This window comes from Stomoxys calcitrans, chromosome 4 (assembly GCF_963082655.1).
Source record: "Stomoxys calcitrans chromosome 4, idStoCalc2.1, whole genome shotgun sequence".
In the NCBI taxonomy this organism is placed as follows: Eukaryota; Metazoa; Arthropoda; class Insecta; order Diptera; family Muscidae; genus Stomoxys; species Stomoxys calcitrans.
In genome coordinates, this window is record NC_081555.1 from 169,470,014 (window position 1) to 169,487,433 (window position 17,420).

Here is a 17,420-nt window from a genome sequence, read left to right on the forward strand (position 1 = left end):
TTGCCAGGCCCGGAACCCGATCCTTTGCTATGCGGATCGTGCCATACTCAGAGAAGGCGTTAATCTCCTTCATACACTCCAAGACTGTTCGTGAGCAGCGAGAGACAATTTGCAAATAGCAAATATCCCCGTTAAAATTCCATTAAGGAAAAGGGGCAAACTTCTCACATATCACTGATTGCTGTCCAAATAAGCCCAATGATAAGGGTCTTCCGTTTTATATCCAAGAAGGGAGAAGTTTTAACATGGCATGGTACCTCAAAAATGTCGCAGCATTAGCAGGGGATAACCTCCGCTGAATTTTATTTATGTTCTTGCCAGGATTCGATCCCTGGCGTTTAGGGCCTACTCTACGGTGGCCTTCGAGAACCAGTTTACAGTGCGTAAAGATGTTCACACTAAACACCATGTCATCTCAATACATTCCGCGATCGCCCGGATTATTATGGTCAGGCAATCGGAAACCGATCTCAGTCCCATGGTCTTCAATGTAGACCCCAGGATCACTCTGTTCTCTAGCTTTTAACCATTTGTATGACATGAACTTCCAGATGGCAATACTAGGGTTGATGAAAATCCACCAAAAAATTAATTTTTCACATCGAAAACTTAAAATGTCTATATCTCCTTAACTAAGCCTTATAAAGCAAAAGTAAGGTTAATTCATAACAACTTCCAAAAATTAAATATGTTGATGACAATCGGCCGAAACTTTGATTTTTCACTTCGAAAACTTAAAATGGACATAACTCCTAAACAAAGCTTCCTAGAGTAAAAGTAAGGCTAATTAGTTATCAATTACAAAAATTCAATATTTTTGATGAAAATCGGCCAAAAAAAAAATTTACTTCGAAAACTTAAAATAGCCATACCAACTAATCTACGCCTCCTAGAGCAGAAGTAAGGCTAATAATTCAATTTTTCACTTTGAAAACTAAAAATGTCCATATCTTCCTTACTAAGCCTCGTAGGGTAAAAGAAAGGTTTATTCGTGGTCACTCCGAAAATTAAAACTTTTTCACTACAAAAACCTAAAATGGCCATATCTTCTTAACTAAACCGTGAATTCGTGAACACTTCCAAAGTTAGGAAATTTTTATGAAAATCGACCAAAAAATTAATTTTTCATATTAAAACTTAAAACGCTCATATCTCCTTTAATTGTTACGTACAAAAACTAAATATGACCATATATCCCTTACTAAGCCTTTTAGAGTGAAAGTAAGATTAATTAGTGGTCACTCCGAAAAAGTCCAAAATATGATGAAAATATGCCGAAATTAAAAATTGTTCACTTCGAAAACTTAAAATAGCCATATCTCCTTAACTCAACCGAGAATTAGTGAACACTTCCAAAATTTCGACGTTTTTATGAAAATCTACCAAAAACTTATTTTTTCATATTTAAAATTTAAAATGCCCGTATCTCCTTAACTAATCCTCCTATAGCAAAAATAAAAATATTCAAAATATTATGCAAATCGGCCAAAAAATTAATTTTTAGCTTCGAAAACTTAAATTGGCTATATCTCCTTAACTAAGACTCTTCTTATAATGCTCCTGGCTGAGAATCTACCAGTTCAGTTTCCCATCCAAGATAACTCCTGAGTAATTTAATTTAATTTAATTTAATTTAATTTAATTTAATTTAATTTAATTTAATTTAATTTAATTTAATTTAATTTAATTTAATTTAATTTAATTTAATTTAATTTAATTTAATTTAATTTAATTTAATTTAATTTAATTTAATTTAATTTAATTTAATTTAATTTAATTTAATTTAATTTAATTTAATTTAATTTAATTTAATTTAATTTAATTTAATTTAATTTAATTTAATTTAATTTAATTTAATTTAATTTAATTTAATTTAATTTAATTTAATTTAATTTAATTTAATTTAATTTAATTTAATTTAATTTAATTTAATTTAATTTAATTTAATTTAATTTAATTTAATTTAATTTAATTTAATTTAATTTAATTTAATTTAATTTAATTTAATTTAATTTAATTTAATTTAATTTAATTTAATTTAATTTAATTTAATTTAATTTAATTTAATTTAATTTAATTTAATTTAATTTAATTTAATTTAATTTAATTTAATTTAATTTAATTTAATTTAATTTAATTTAATTTAATTTAATTTAATTTAATTTAATTTAATTTAATTTAATTTAATTTAATTTAATTTAATTTAATTTAATTTAATTTAATTTAATTTAATTTAATTTAATTTAATTTAATTTAATTTAATTTAATTTAATTTAATTTAATTTAATTTAATTTAATTTAATTTAATTTAATTTAATTTAATTTAATTTAATTTAATTTAATTTAATTTAATTTAATTTAATTTAATTTAATTTAATTTAATTTAATTTAATTTAATTTAATTTAATTTAATTTAATTTAATTTAATTTAATTTAATTTAATTTAATTTAATTTAATTTAATTTAATTTAATTTAATTTAATTTAATTTAATTTAATTTAATTTAATTTAATTTAATTTAATTTAATTTAATTTAATTTAATTTAATTTAATTTAATTTAATTTAATTTAATTTAATTTAATTTAATTTAATTTAATTTAATTTAATTTAATTTAATTTAATTTAATTTAATTTAATTTAATTTAATTTAATTTAATTTAATTTAATTTAATTTAATTTAATTTAATTTAATTTAATTTAATTTAATTTAATTTAATTTAATTTAATTTAATTTAATTTAATTTAATTTAATTTAATTTAATTTAATTTAATTTAATTTAATTTAATTTAATTTAATTTAATTTAATTTAATTTAATTTAATTTAATTTAATTTAATTTAATTTAATTTAATTTAATTTAATTTAATTTAATTTAATTTAATTTAATTTAATTTAATTTAATTTAATTTAATTTAATTTAATTTAATTTAATTTAATTTAATTTAATTTAATTTAATTTAATTTAATTTAATTTAATTTAATTTAATTTAATTTAATTTAATTTAATTTAATTTAATTTAATTTAATTTAATTTAATTTAATTTAATTTAATTTAATTTAATTTAATTTAATTTAATTTAATTTAATTTAATTTAATTTAATTTAATTTAATTTAATTTAATTTAATTTAATTTAATTTAATTTAATTTAATTTAATTTAATTTAATTTAATTTAATTTAATTTAATTTAATTTAATTTAATTTAATTTAATTTAATTTAATTTAATTTAATTTAATTTAATTTAATTTAATTTAATTTAATTTAATTTAATTTAATTTAATTTAATTTAATTTAATTTAATTTAATTTAATTTAATTTAATTTAATTTAATTTAATTTAATTTAATTTAATTTAATTTAATTTAATTTAATTTAATTTAATTTAATTTAATTTAATTTAATTTAATTTAATTTAATTTAATTTAATTTAATTTAATTTAATTTAATTTAATTTAATTTAATTTAATTTAATTTAATTTAATTTAATTTAATTTAATTTAATTTAATTTAATTTAATTTAATTTAATTTAATTTAATTTAATTTAATTTAATTTAATTTAATTTAATTTAATTTAATTTAATTTAATTTAATTTAATTTAATTTAATTTAATTTAATTTAATTTAATTTAATTTAATTTAATTTAATTTAATTTAATTTAATTTAATTTAATTTAATTTGCTTTTATTTAATTTAATTTAATTTAATTTAATTTAATTTGCTTTTATTTAATTTAATTTAATTTAATTTTATTATATTTTATTTTATTTTATTTTATTTTATTTTATTTTATTTTATTTTATTTTATTTTATTTTATTTTATTTTATTTTATTTCATTTTATTTTATTTTATTTTATTTTATTTTATTTTATTTTATTTTATTTTATTTTATTTTATTTTATTTTATTTTATTTTATTTTATTTTATTTTATTTTATTTTATTTTATTTTATTTTATTTTATTTTATTTTATTTTATTTTATTTTATTTTATTTTATTTTATTTTATTTTATTTTATTTTATTTTATTTTATTTTATTTTATTTTATTTTATTTTATTTTATTTTATTTTATTTTATTTTATTTTATTTTATTTTATTTTATTTTATTTTATTTTATTTTATTTTATTTTATTTTATTTTATTTTATTTTATTTTATTTTATTTTATTTTATTTTATTTTATTTTATTTTATTTTACTTTATTTTATTTCATTTTATATTATATAATGTTACTGTTATTTCGCTTTGTTCTTTCTTTTCTCCTTTTTCCTTCAAAAATAAATTAGTTTTTGTTTGTCCAGAACTTAAAAAAACACTTCATCGCATTTATCCCGCCTACGCGGTCCTTAGTGCGTGTTTGTGGCTTTTAATGATTCCCATTCAACACGTCAAGTTCTAAAAAAAATTCAAAATCGAGAACACTTAGCAGGATATTTCAAAAGTGATGGCTAGCTGGCATGCCGATACATACTCACACACTTAAATGAATAACTTCTCAGATTGTGGCTCTCCCTCTTGGTGGGGCATTTAATCAGAATGAGAATATGTATGTAGAAATTTTTAAATCTGGTTGTGCCAAAATGCCACTGATCCTTAGCATCGGGGCATCAGTCAGGCAGACAACATGAAATAATACAAAAAATTACTTAATTTTCGTAAACAAATGGTACAATGCACAACTTTAATATTAAACATCACGTACATACAGGGTGGCTGATGAATATTGCTACAATGATGAATATTGCTACATTTTTTTTTCGGTGTATGGAATACATTTTTCTTTTATTCATGTTAAATTAAATTATTAAATTAATTATTAAATTATTATTAATTAAATTAATTAATTAATTAATTAAATTAATTATTAAATTATTATTATTAAATAGAAAAAAAGTTATTACATTTTTTTTTTGGTAGCGGCTTTCATCAGCCACCCTGTACATTTGTACATACATACATACATACATACATATTTGTATTTATATGCTTGCCAACCTACAAACATAAGTATAGGCAGGAGAGGATACATAAGTAAGTCTCTATGTTGCATTTTGTGTTTGCACGCACACATGGCGCATGGTGTTTTGTCCCCCTGCACCTTACAACAACAAATATTACAGATATAGTACTACTGCAACGTGACCATTGACAGACAGTGGCAAACAAGAGTGGCCGAGAGAATGACTAGACTCTGCCGACTACACCCAAAAAAGAGTGACTAACAAAACAGAAACGCACACACACACACACACAGACACAGACCCCGACGAGACTCACATGCCGTGGTAGCAGCAGCAGCAGCAATAGTCAAGGCGGGCAAAAAGGAACTTTTTCCCTTTCACACAAAATCAGACAAAACCAACCCAGACACAAATACAAACATAACGAAAAATAAAATGAAAGAAAAAACACGCAGACGACAATAAAAAAGGAAAATGCAAACAACAACAAATTGCGACATCACCGACACCAGCAATGTCAGACGGCAGGCGTGGATGGTGCGCATACAGGGTCCCCAAAGACAGCTGATTTTGCCAAAGTAAATATGAAGTGATGAACGATATGAAGTGAGTAAATAAAGGAATTACGATTCCTACGGATTCTTAAAAAGCTGATAATACAAAAACTTAAGAACTCATGTGGTACAATTGATTTCAAGAATATTACTCATATAAATAATATATAAAAAATTTTGACTTAAATGACTTTGCAAGTGCGTTTATGGGGCTTGGGCCTGAGGAAACTTGAATGCTTCCACGCCATACTCCTAAAAATGGTTACGAATATTGGCAATGTAGATTTAAAATTAAAGGAAATTTTGCGTGGACACGAATATAAAAGTTTTTGCGAATCTCCACCTGAAACTCCACGTTAAGGATTTGCACCTGTCTAAGCGAGGCGAGAAAAATACAATCTGACACTCTACGAAAGCTAGACGCGAAAAGATGAAAGCCAATTCAAGCGTCGACAGAATTCCAGAATCATAAGAGGCTCGGAAAGGGGCGTCAACCCATAATCTTGTGTCTTCTCCTCCCAACTACGGGGCAGTCCCAAGTCCAATTCTAATTCCTCTTCGTCATCGCACATCCTGCAGAAGTCTAGCCCGCATCCAGCGCAAAGTCAAGTTGGAATATCCAGTCAGGATATTAGCAGTTCTAAGTTACGTTTTCTCAACCCCAGGATAAGCGACGTCTTTATTCGCCCGACCACGGGGCCTTTGACACCCTACAACCTACAGCACCAACCCAAGCCTTATTCGCACAGTCATCATAGAAGGCGTCTACGCCACCTCGCACAGTGGAGGTCTCACTGATTCCATTGCAAGATCTGCGTCAATCAACGACCCATACCTGACCAGTTCGGTTCGAAGGAGCTCTTTGCATCTTCTAACCAGTTTTGAATTTAGCGGCCCGATGCCAGAAACTTCCGCACCGCCTAAATGTCCACGTATATATATCGTAACAGTCTGATCGGGCCACCGCTCTCACATCAACATTATCTCCAGTGCTATCAGGATCGCGAAGACCTCCGTCTGACAACCTACAGCACCAACCCACACCTCATTCGCTCAGTCATGGTAAAAGGCGTCTACCCTACCAAGAATCTCGCACAGTGGAGGTCTCACTGATACCATTGCAAGATCTACGTCAATCAGCAATTCATACCTGGCCAGTTCGGTTCGAAGGAGCTCTTTGCATCTTCTTACCAGTTTTGAACTTGACGGCCCGATGCCAGAAACTTCCGCGCCGTCTGACTGTCCACGTATATATATCGTAACAGTCTGATCGGGCCACCGCTCTCGCATCAACATTGTCTACAGTTCCTTCAGGATCGCAAAAACCTCCGTCTGAGATATGCTGCACCCGTCGAGAAGTCTATAAGATTACTGATTCCAAGGAATTCAATGAAACCTCCTGTCCATTGCCCCATTCAATTTAAACCCATCCGTGTATAGAGAGATTCCCGGGAAGGGTGGGGTGCCCCCAACCCAGAGATCCCTTTAGGGAAAACGACTTCCATTCCAACAGTCGCGCTGCATATAGCATGGCGCTACGCGGCGACACCATCCCTCCGCAGAACAGAAGAATGGCCCAAGTTAGTTGAACGCCATGGCCCTGACTCCCTCAGTCTCATGGCGATCTTTGTTGTCCCACACACCCAACATATATGTGTAGAGGCATTAGATCGAGATTGGCATTCAGCGCTTCTCTCGGGGCACCTGTCCTTCACTCAGAGTTTAGCACTGCCGCGGTACTCTGTACTTTTTCGATGATCCTGCGAAGAGTTCAGTTGTCTAGAGCTTTGTGTCACACAAGACAACCATAGGTTAGAATTAGTCGAACGACGACCGTAAACATACAGTGCACCGTCCCCGGCCTCAGCCCCATATTCTTCCTTTCGAGTTGTGACAGGAGTAAACCGCATTCCGTCTCCTTTGACCCTTTCTTCTCTAACTTAGTTTCGGGTCAAAAATCACGCCCAAGTACTTGGCCTGCGAAGATAGTGTAGACTAAGGGATATAAACGAGATCTGCCTGTTAATGAGAAAGTCGAAGGCGGCTCAATTTCAGGCGCCATGTTGCCTCAACAGAACGATTTTGATATCCAAAAAGACCAAATACTTGGTAAAGATTTCGAGTACGAAACTTAACTGAAAGTGCCACATGCAAGAGAATACTCAGAAGGCGCACAGATGTTGGGCACTATGTAGGCTCAAAATGGGGCCTGAATCCAAGCAAAGTCCACTGGCTCTACAGGAGCGTCTCGGTAGTTTGGAGGACGGCGGTGGAGAAAGAATGCAACATAAGAACATTACAAAAGGTTAGGAGAACATGTTGCCTTAGTACAGGGTTGGTTTGTTGAGAACGCCTACTAGGGCTTCGCTTTTGTGGAATTTGTGGGCAGAGTTGCATTTCTGCAAAGCGACGATAAAAAACAAAGCTCAACACGCTCATTCTGTTTTGGCCTTTAAACCCTGTTTACACCGCTCTTTAAATCCGGATTTAATGGCTCGATCATCTGTTTTTCCTTTTAAAAATCAGCTGACGAGAGCCTTAAATCCAGATTTAATGAGCAGTGTAAACGGTGTTTTAGCCAGTTGCATCGCTCCTCTGTTCTTATTTTTACTGATTTTATCAGCAGCTTTAGGGTTGCCATCTCTAAATCATACAGTCAAGGAAGTCAATCAATAGCGGGATTATTTTTTTCCAGATTTATTGCTACTGCATTATTAGTGCTTGACGACGGAAAACGAATTTTTGGATAAAAATTCCGAAATTCTTAGTCCTTGAAACCCCCCGATGATTTCTGGATAGGAACAACGAGTACTTCATTTCATTTCATTTCTCTTCATAATACGTACAATTTCTGCATTATTAAAATTTCTTTTCTTATGCCTGTGTAACAAAGGATAGGCATATTTCCTATTATCCTTGTTGTTGTTGTCTATTTTAATAAACATCTAAATTTTAATAAATGACATTCTTTCACAAACATACAAATTGCCAGGTTGTCATGAAAACTAATATTGTGGCAACGCTGTTGCCAGCCAACAGCATAAAATACCCAATGGGAAAAAATATCCAAGGCATAAGGTCCTCTCCATAATAAATGTAGCCGCTATTTATGAATCACATGAGACCAACACAATCTCTATGCGCCTCTGAGTGTTGTACAAAAATCGCATTCAGTTTGTTTGCTCTCCCTTTGTTGTGTATACATATACATATGTATGCTGTAAGAGATATGCAATTTGGATGTTTTGTTATATCTCCAAATTGTGGCTATCCTCTGTTTGCCCCCGACTGCAAAGTGTGTATGAGCGTGTGTGTGTGTGTGTGAGTGTGCATGGGCGATTGTATGGCATTGTTCGTATGTAGCTCTGGCTGCGAGATTTTCATTTTCATGTTGGTTTGTTGTGACTGCTGCTTTTGGGGGGCCTTTATCTCTGCCACCAGCGCAGTCGACTGCACACCAGCTGTTGTTGACGTTTTGAGTTGGCTGTGAGACACACTCCGTTTATAGTCATTTTAAAAGTTGGAGGTTCATTCGTGAGTAACAATTGAAGCGAACGGACGTATTCAACGCGTAAACTTGGAAACTTCTCTGCTTAATAAAGTTGAAGAAAAATAGTGAAAAGAAACCGTGGTTTTATTTCAATTCCTTTAAATTTAATGAAATCAAGTGTTTCCTTATAGGAAGAAGGTGTGTTCGATTAAAGAGTGTGTGTGTGTGTGTGTATGAGAGAGTGAATGTGTGTATTAAGAGTGTGTGTGTGTGTGTGCAGGCTTGTGCTTTTATGGACTTTTGTTTCATATAAGAAATAATCATAAAAAGGACTTTTTAATTAAACAAAAACATATTCTCTTTTCAAGAAGAGAAACAATTCACCTAAAATAATTTTTAAATTCTTATAAATTTATTTTTGTTTCCTAAAATTTAGTACCGTGTACTTTCAACTTCTGTCTGCCTTTTTGGTGTTTTAATATCTCTCTTGGAAGATTCTTAGTGCAAAAACAAAAACAAACTTAAAGCAAGAACAAAATTTCAAACCCCCCCAAAAAAAAGTGAAATACGGGGAAACCAACAACAAAATAAAGAAGTCAGAAATCCCCCATTCCCAAAGAGATACAACACTCAACAGACTTTGAGTGCGCGCCGAGTAGTTCTGTGTGCTAAAATAAAACCGGCATTGTTACAATAGTTTATCCCCCCCCTCAACTACTTCTCGCAACAACAACAAACACGAACCCAACCCGAATTAAGAACGTGTGTGCAGCATCATCATCATCATCATCACTACCAACAAGCAAAAATAAGCCAGCCAAAGAAGACACAAAAGTGATCAGCGTCCATACAACGAGCAGGGGGAAAAACCTAATCTCGCCTTGAAGTGAACTTCAAACTATACAACACCACAGATCAGCACAATAACAGCAACAACAACACTTTATTCCCTCACAGAGCAAACAGAAAAAACTCTGCAAACCAAGATGTCAGACGGTATCGAAGTTGAACAAATGGTGGAAATTGTTGAAACTAAACCAAGAAGGGTAAGTTCGAATAATTCATTCCTTTCTTTTGCATTCTTATCATCTTTGCCTTGTATGCATGCATGCCCATGCACATGCACACAAACAAAGTGGCAATGCAGGCGCAGGCTGCATATTGTTGGAGTTACATATAAATAAAATATTTTAAATCTCCAACATTCAAACGAAAAAAGACATCTTTGTAACTGTGAAGCCTACAACTTTAACAGAGTTGCCAAGGAAAAGAAAATGGGCTGGGAAAATCGAAAATATGCGAATCAAATTGAATCAACGTTTAAAAGCCAGAACAAAATGAGCGCGTTGAGCAGCGTCGAGTTGAAAAATGCAACTCTGCAAAGAAATGCCAAAAAATCAACACGCTAAAGTTAAACAATTTTAACTTTGACGACTAAACACACCATTTACATGTGGCAGCACTGAATGAGGCTCATTTTCAAGCGTCAAAGTTACACATTTTTATACCCTCCACCTTACGATGGTTCGTCTAAGATCCCATAAAGTATATATCTTCTTGATCGCCATGACATGTAAAGTCGATCTAGCCATGTCCGTTCGTCTGTCGAAAGCACGCTAACTTTCGAAGGAGTAAAGCTAGGCGCTTGAAATTTTGCACAAATACTTTTTATTAGTGTAGGTCAGTTGGGATTGTAAATGGGTCAAATCGGTCTTTGTTTTGATATAGCTACCATAGAAACCTATCTTGGGTTTTGACTTCTTGAGCATCTAGGGGGCGCAATTCTTATCCGATTTGGTTAAAATTTTGCATGAAGTGTTTTGTTATCACTTTCAACAACTGTGCCAAGTATGGTTCAAATCGGTTCATTACCTGATATAACTGCCATAAAAACCGATCTTGGGTATTGACTTCTTGAGCCACTAGAGGTCGCAATTCTTATCCGAATTGGATGAAATTTTGCATGAAGTGTTATGTGTTATGTTATGTGTGTTATGACTTCCAACAACTGTGCCAAATGTGGTTCAAATCGGTTCATAACCTGATATAGCTGCCATATATACCGATTTTGGGTCTTGACTTCTTGAGCCAATAGAGGGCGCAATTCCCATCCGATTTGGCTGAAATTTAGCATAAAGTATTTTGTTATGACTTCCAACAACTCTGACAAGTATAGTTCAAATCGGTTCATAACCTGATATAGCTGCCATATAAACCGATCTTTGGTCTTGACTTCTTGAGCCATTAGAGGTTGCAATTCTTATCCGATTTGGCTGAAATTTTGTACAAGGGCTTCTTCCATGACCTTCAACATACATATCCAATATGGTCTTAAACGATCTATAACCTGATACTGCTCCCATATAAACCGATCCACGATTGTGCTTCTTGTTCCCCTACAAGGCGCAATTCTAATTCGAATGGACGGAAATATTGCCCAATGACTTCTACTATGGTTTTCAACATTCAATTCACTTATGGTACGAATCGGATTATAACTTGATTGAACATTTCGTATTCTACTCGCAAATACCTCTCATTTGAGTCCCATATTGCCAAGGTCGGTAAATATATGTCCGATTTAGGGGTGTTTTGGGGGTTGGGGTGGTCCCCCCAACACTTAGTACGACAATTGGATAGCAGATACGTTTTCTACACTTAAATACCTTTCATTTGAGTCCCATATTGTCATGATTGGTCTATATATATATATATATTTGGTAGGTTTTGGGGGTAGGGCTGCTCCCCTAGGTACCCCCAAAATTTCGCTCAAATCGCACCACCCATCTTCGAAATCTGGCGTTTCTGAATATTTGGGTAAGGGGGAGGGTCCGCCCCCCCTTCAGATATCAAAAGCTGTAGTACCCTATTTTCACCACGGGATCATTATGCACCATCTGTGAAAATTTCAAGAAAATCGGTTCAGCCGTTTTTGAATATAAGGAACACACAAACAAACATACAAGCTAACGAACCAACAACAAACACAAATTGATTTTTATATATAAGATATTTTATTTTATTTTTTTTTATTTTATTTTATTTTATTTTATTTTATTTTAATTTATTTTATTTTAATTAATTTTATTTTATTTTATTTTATTTTATTTTATTTTTTTAATTTTATTTTTTTTTTTTTATTTTATTTTACTTTATTTTATTTATTATATTATATTTTAATTTTATTTTAATTTAATCAGATGGCAACTCTGCTTTCCTCTATTTCGAACTCATGTGAGGGCTCATTTACAAACACTTTATATGGAAGCATGAATGTATGATTGTTGTTGGTTGTTTGTTGGTATGCACTTCTATATGCCCCAACACTTGTATTATATCTCGAAATGCCTTTGCACAAAAGAACAAAAAGAGAACCATACAAGTAAATCACAACTCCCCACATGAATTGAGTGTGTGCAAACCCTCTCTTTTGAGTATAGGCAACATCTCGATTTATTTATTCAGGAAGTCATCATCATCTTCTTATTTATAAATAGGATATTCAATTTTACACCACATCATTAGCAATTTCACAAACTGAGAGAGAAAGAGAGAGAGAGAGCGTTTAATAACAAACTAATTAATCGTTTTGAAAAAGGGGGATTTGAGCAAGTAATCTATTATTCAACATCTTGGGTTTGAAAGGCAGGCAACATACAATAACAAGGGGCATATAGTATGTAAACCTAGAAAGCATTTCAAGCTTAGGACCTATGTAGTCAGAGCTTGCATTATATTTGTAATTTAGTTATAAGTATAATTGTCAATAAATAAAATAAATAAATAGAAAGCATTTATTACATGCAACTTAGGATAGGTGAAACTTTGCTCAAGTTAATTTTGTTTTATCTTAATACTTTTGACCTCAGAACCAAATATCCTTTAGCTCATAATGGCAACTTTATTTATCGTATGTACATAAATTTGTATTATATTCACTAGGAGATCATATATTCCTTTTCCTTCTACGTTATGAATAAAATGCCATTGCATTGGTTATATTTCAAGCCTTCAAAGGTCCCCCTCAAATATTTTGCTTTAATTTAGTTCTCTGCCTAGCTGCTTATAAATCGTTTCAACTTTTGACCCCCTTATCCTCTATGGAAAACTATCCACAACAAATATGTGCATAAATATTTCATTGACTTTCGGTTTTTCAAATGTACACCTAACTTTAATGTCAACAGATGCGGATTCACATCAAAGTTTTCATTTCAATTGATGAATATGTATGTGTATGTACTTGAAAAAGTCGATGGCTTTGTGTTGTTGTTCTTTAAGATATTTGATTTATGGGAAGCGACAAATGTCAAAGTCAAAAGGAATTTTCAATATCATTTAAATATTGATTTTTCGTAAGTGGTACATTTTTAATGTGTAAAGGGAAGTACTGTGGTAAGAAGCGCAAAACATAAGGTTTTCTATAAGAAAACTTTAATTCAATCCTGCTGAATAAGGTTTTTCAAAGGGGAAACTTTAATTCATCACCGCTGAATAAGGTTTTCTATAGGAAAACTTTCAGAATAAGGTTTTCTATAGGAAAACTTTCATTCAGCCTTTCTGAATAAGGTTTTCTATAGGAAAACTTTCATTCAGCCTGGCTGAATAAGGTTTTCTATAGGAAAACTTTAATTCAGCCTGGCTGAATAAGGTTTTCTATGGGAAAACTTTAATTCAGCCTGGCTGAATAAGGTTTTCTATGGGAAAACTTTAATTCAGCCTGGCTGAATAAGGTTTTCTATGGGAAAACTTTAATTCAGCCTGGCTGAATAAGGTTTTCTATGGGAAAACTTTAATTCAGCCTGGCTGAATAAGGTTTTCTATGGGAAAACTTTAATTCAGCCTGGCTGAATAAGGTTTTCTATGGGAAAACTTTAATTCAGCCTGGCTGAATAAGGTTTTCTATGGGAAAACTTTAATTCAGCCTGGCTGAATAAGGTTTTCTATGGGAAAACTTTAATTCAGCCTGGCTGAATAAGGTTTTCTATGGGAAAACTTTAATTCAGCCTGGCTGAATAAGGTTTTCTATGGGAAAACTTTAATTCAGCCTGGCTGAATAAGGTTTTCTATGGGAAAACTTTAATTCAGCCTGGCTGAATAAGGTTTTCTATGGGAAAACTTTAATTCAGCCTGGCTGAATAAGGTTTTCTATGGGAAAACTTTAATTCAGCCTGGCTGAATAAGGTTTTCTATGGGAAAACTTTAATTCAGCCTGGCTGAATAAGGTTTTCTATGGGAAAACTTTAATTCAGCCTGGCTGAATAAGGTTTTCTATGGGAAAACTTTAATTCAGCCTGGCTGAATAAGGTTTTCTGTGGGAAAACTTTAATTCAGCCTGGCTGAATAATAGTTTCTTAAATATTATATCCACTTTTATAACTTTCTTTTAAGCTATAAAAGTCACTTCTCTCTTTCAACTTAAATCATGACAATAACTTTTAACATTTACCGGCAGCTGTTTGCCGCTTTACCGTTACATCGGCATAACACTCAATCAGAAATATCTTCACCATGTGTGTGTGTGTGTTTGTGTGGTGAGTGTCTCACTACAAATTGACATGAATTCAATCTATTTTCAGATACTGCTGCAGAACAGCAATAAAAAAACGAAGCCATTTTCAATCTGCAAACACAACAAATAGAAATGGGAATTTGTTAAATGCCACAATTAAAATCACATTAAACGCTTACATTTGCTAAGAAAAGAAAATAAAATCAAAACCAGTTCATCTGCCTCATCTGATCTACAATAAAAGAATGAAGAGCACATGTGCTACGATGCTATGCTGTCTGCGTTGTAGCAATTAAACATTCTCTATGCTCTGTTATTTAACAGTTATCGTTTATTTCCTATTCTTTCATTCCATGGTGCATTGCATTGGCGAGTACTCTACAGACTTCATTAGAGGTTACCAGTGGTTATAATGTTATGTAGAATCAAATTAATCTATTGTTATTGTAATGTTATTCCATATGGCTAACGGTCAGTGTTTAATTGACTTCTGATAAAAGTGAGAGTATAACAGGTTTTGTAATTAAAACAGCTGTTATACTCTTAACAAGAATAATTGTCAAATGTGTGAATATAGGTACAATGATGTAAAGATGTTGTGAGTAGACGTTGCCTTTTAAACTGAAATTAAGAGTGAAAAGAATAATTTTAAGTTTAAACACCCATTAAATAAAATAAAATAAAATAAAATAAAATAAAATAAAATAAAATAAAATAAAATAAATAAAATAAAATAAAATAAAATAAAATAAAATAAAATAAAATAAAATAAAATAAAATAAAATAAAATAAAATAAAATAAAATAAAATAAAATAAAATAAAATAAAATAAAATAAAATAAAATAAAATAAAATAATATAAAATAAAATAAAATAAAATAAAATAAAATAAAAAAAAATAAAATAATATAATATAAAATAAAATAAAATAAAATGAAATGAAATAAAATAAAATAAAATAAAATAATATAAAATGAAATGAAATAAAATAAAATAAAATAAAATGAAATAAAAAGAAATGAGATGAAATGAAATGGAATGAAATGAAATGGAATGAAATGAAATGAAATGAAATGGAACAAAAGTTCCCAGTGCTATTTTTTCCATTTATCACTATTATATTTTGATTTATATTTGATATTTGTAACCAACCTTAATTTTTTCTCTTACTGATCATATATTTTACTACCGTCTTTACTTCATTATCTCTTCAAACTGCCTAATATTCCTTGATCATACCCTCATCTTCATAATCAAATTCTGTGTAAAAGCCCCACCTTTCACTCAATCGTAGATATTCAAAACGCTTTATTTAAACTTGCAGTGAAAACATTTTTACTGCGAATAGATTTTATTCTTCTGCTGTATCAACAATCTCATAAAATGTAAGCGTTTTCTATTCATTTCTACGGACCATGCCTATCCATCAGTTGGTCTGTCCAATTCAACAACGCGTACCATCGCCATTCATCAAACGTCCATACATTCTCTGAGTTAAATGTCAATTAGAAAATAAAAAGAAGAAGCAAAAACTAAAATACACAAAAAAAAACAAATAACTCTATTTTTGCTCTTGTCTTTATTTGCTAAAATGGTTGATAGACAAATGGTTTTTCTACATATCATATGTATGTATGTATGTCAGAAGAGTTTTTTGGTTTTCTATTCAATGGAATATGAGATGAAGTTGTTCTCGAAGCGATAACATTTCAATATGGATCATTGCAAAGCAGAAGACGTTTGGCCATACCAATAAGCTGTCATGTTTGCATGTGATAAATAAAGAAGACGTTATGTTATGAATTAGAATTTTTGTAAATTTTGAATGGGAAAGTGACCCTAGCAGAAACTTTGCAATCGTGATTGTTGACAATCATAACAGAGTACTATCTGCAAAATTTCAGCCAAATCGGACAAAAATTGCGCCATCCAGGGGCTCAAGAAGTCAAATCGAAAGCTATATCCAAATCTGAACCGATATAGCCCATTTGCAATCCCCAACGACCTACATCGAAAGTGCAAATTTGCCCATGAACATACCACTAAGGAACTGGGAGAAACTTTTCACATATCACTGAGTGCTGCTCGATTCAAATTTTAAGCTCAATGATAAGGGCCGAGTCCCAACGGCGTGACGCAGTGGCCAGGTATTTGGAGCGTTACTCCACCCCCAAAATACCCCCCTCCCCCTATCAGGACATTTTTAACAGCCTTGGCAGTACGGGACTCAAATAAAAGGCATTTGGAAGTGGATTACAAATTTGGGATCCACTTTCGGGACCAATTTTTTAGTGGCCCCAAACTACACTTATAAATCTCATACCCAATTTCGAGGCCAAATGTTTGGAGAGATATGGAGCTGAAATTTTGCACATATTCTTCTTTTGTCCAAAGGAAAGTTAAGGTCGAAGAAGGGCTATATCGGACTATATCTTGATATAGCCCACTTATAGACCGATCCGCCGATTTAGGGTCTTAGGCCCATTAAAGCCACATTTATTATTCGATGTTGCTGAAATTTGAGATAGAGAGTTATGTTAGGCCCTTAGACATCCATCTTTAATTTGGCTCAGATCGGTTCAGATTGTGATCTTGCTGCCATATAGACCGATCTCTCGATTTAAGGTCTTGGCCCCATAAAAGGCGCATTTATTGTCCGATTTCGCCAAAACTTGGGCCAGTGGGTTGTGTTAGGCCCTTCGACATCTTTCTTTAATTTGGCCCAGATCCGTTCAGATTTGGATATAGCTGTCATATAGACCGATCTCTCGATTTAAGGTCTTGGCCCCATAAAAACCGCATTTATTGTCCGATGTCGCCGAAATTTGAGACAGTGATTTAAGTTAGGCCCTCCGATATACTTCTGCAATATAACACAGATCGGTTCAGATTTGGATATAGCT

The 17,420-nt window shown here is 31.1% G+C and overlaps 1 protein-coding gene across 1 annotated transcript in view; it reads left to right on the forward strand.

Annotated features, from left to right (window-relative positions):
- Positions 1–9,803: 9,803 nt before the first annotated feature.
- Positions 9,804–17,420, forward strand: part of LOC106081192 (coactosin-like protein) — a 71,694-nt gene continuing 64,077 nt past the window's right edge. Inside the window, exon 1 of the mRNA XM_059367451.1 lies at positions 9,804–10,051. Within this exon, the coding sequence (XP_059223434.1) occupies positions 9,992–10,051 (60 nt within the window). The 5' untranslated portion in view covers positions 9,804–9,991. The remainder of the gene's footprint in view (positions 10,052–17,420) is intronic.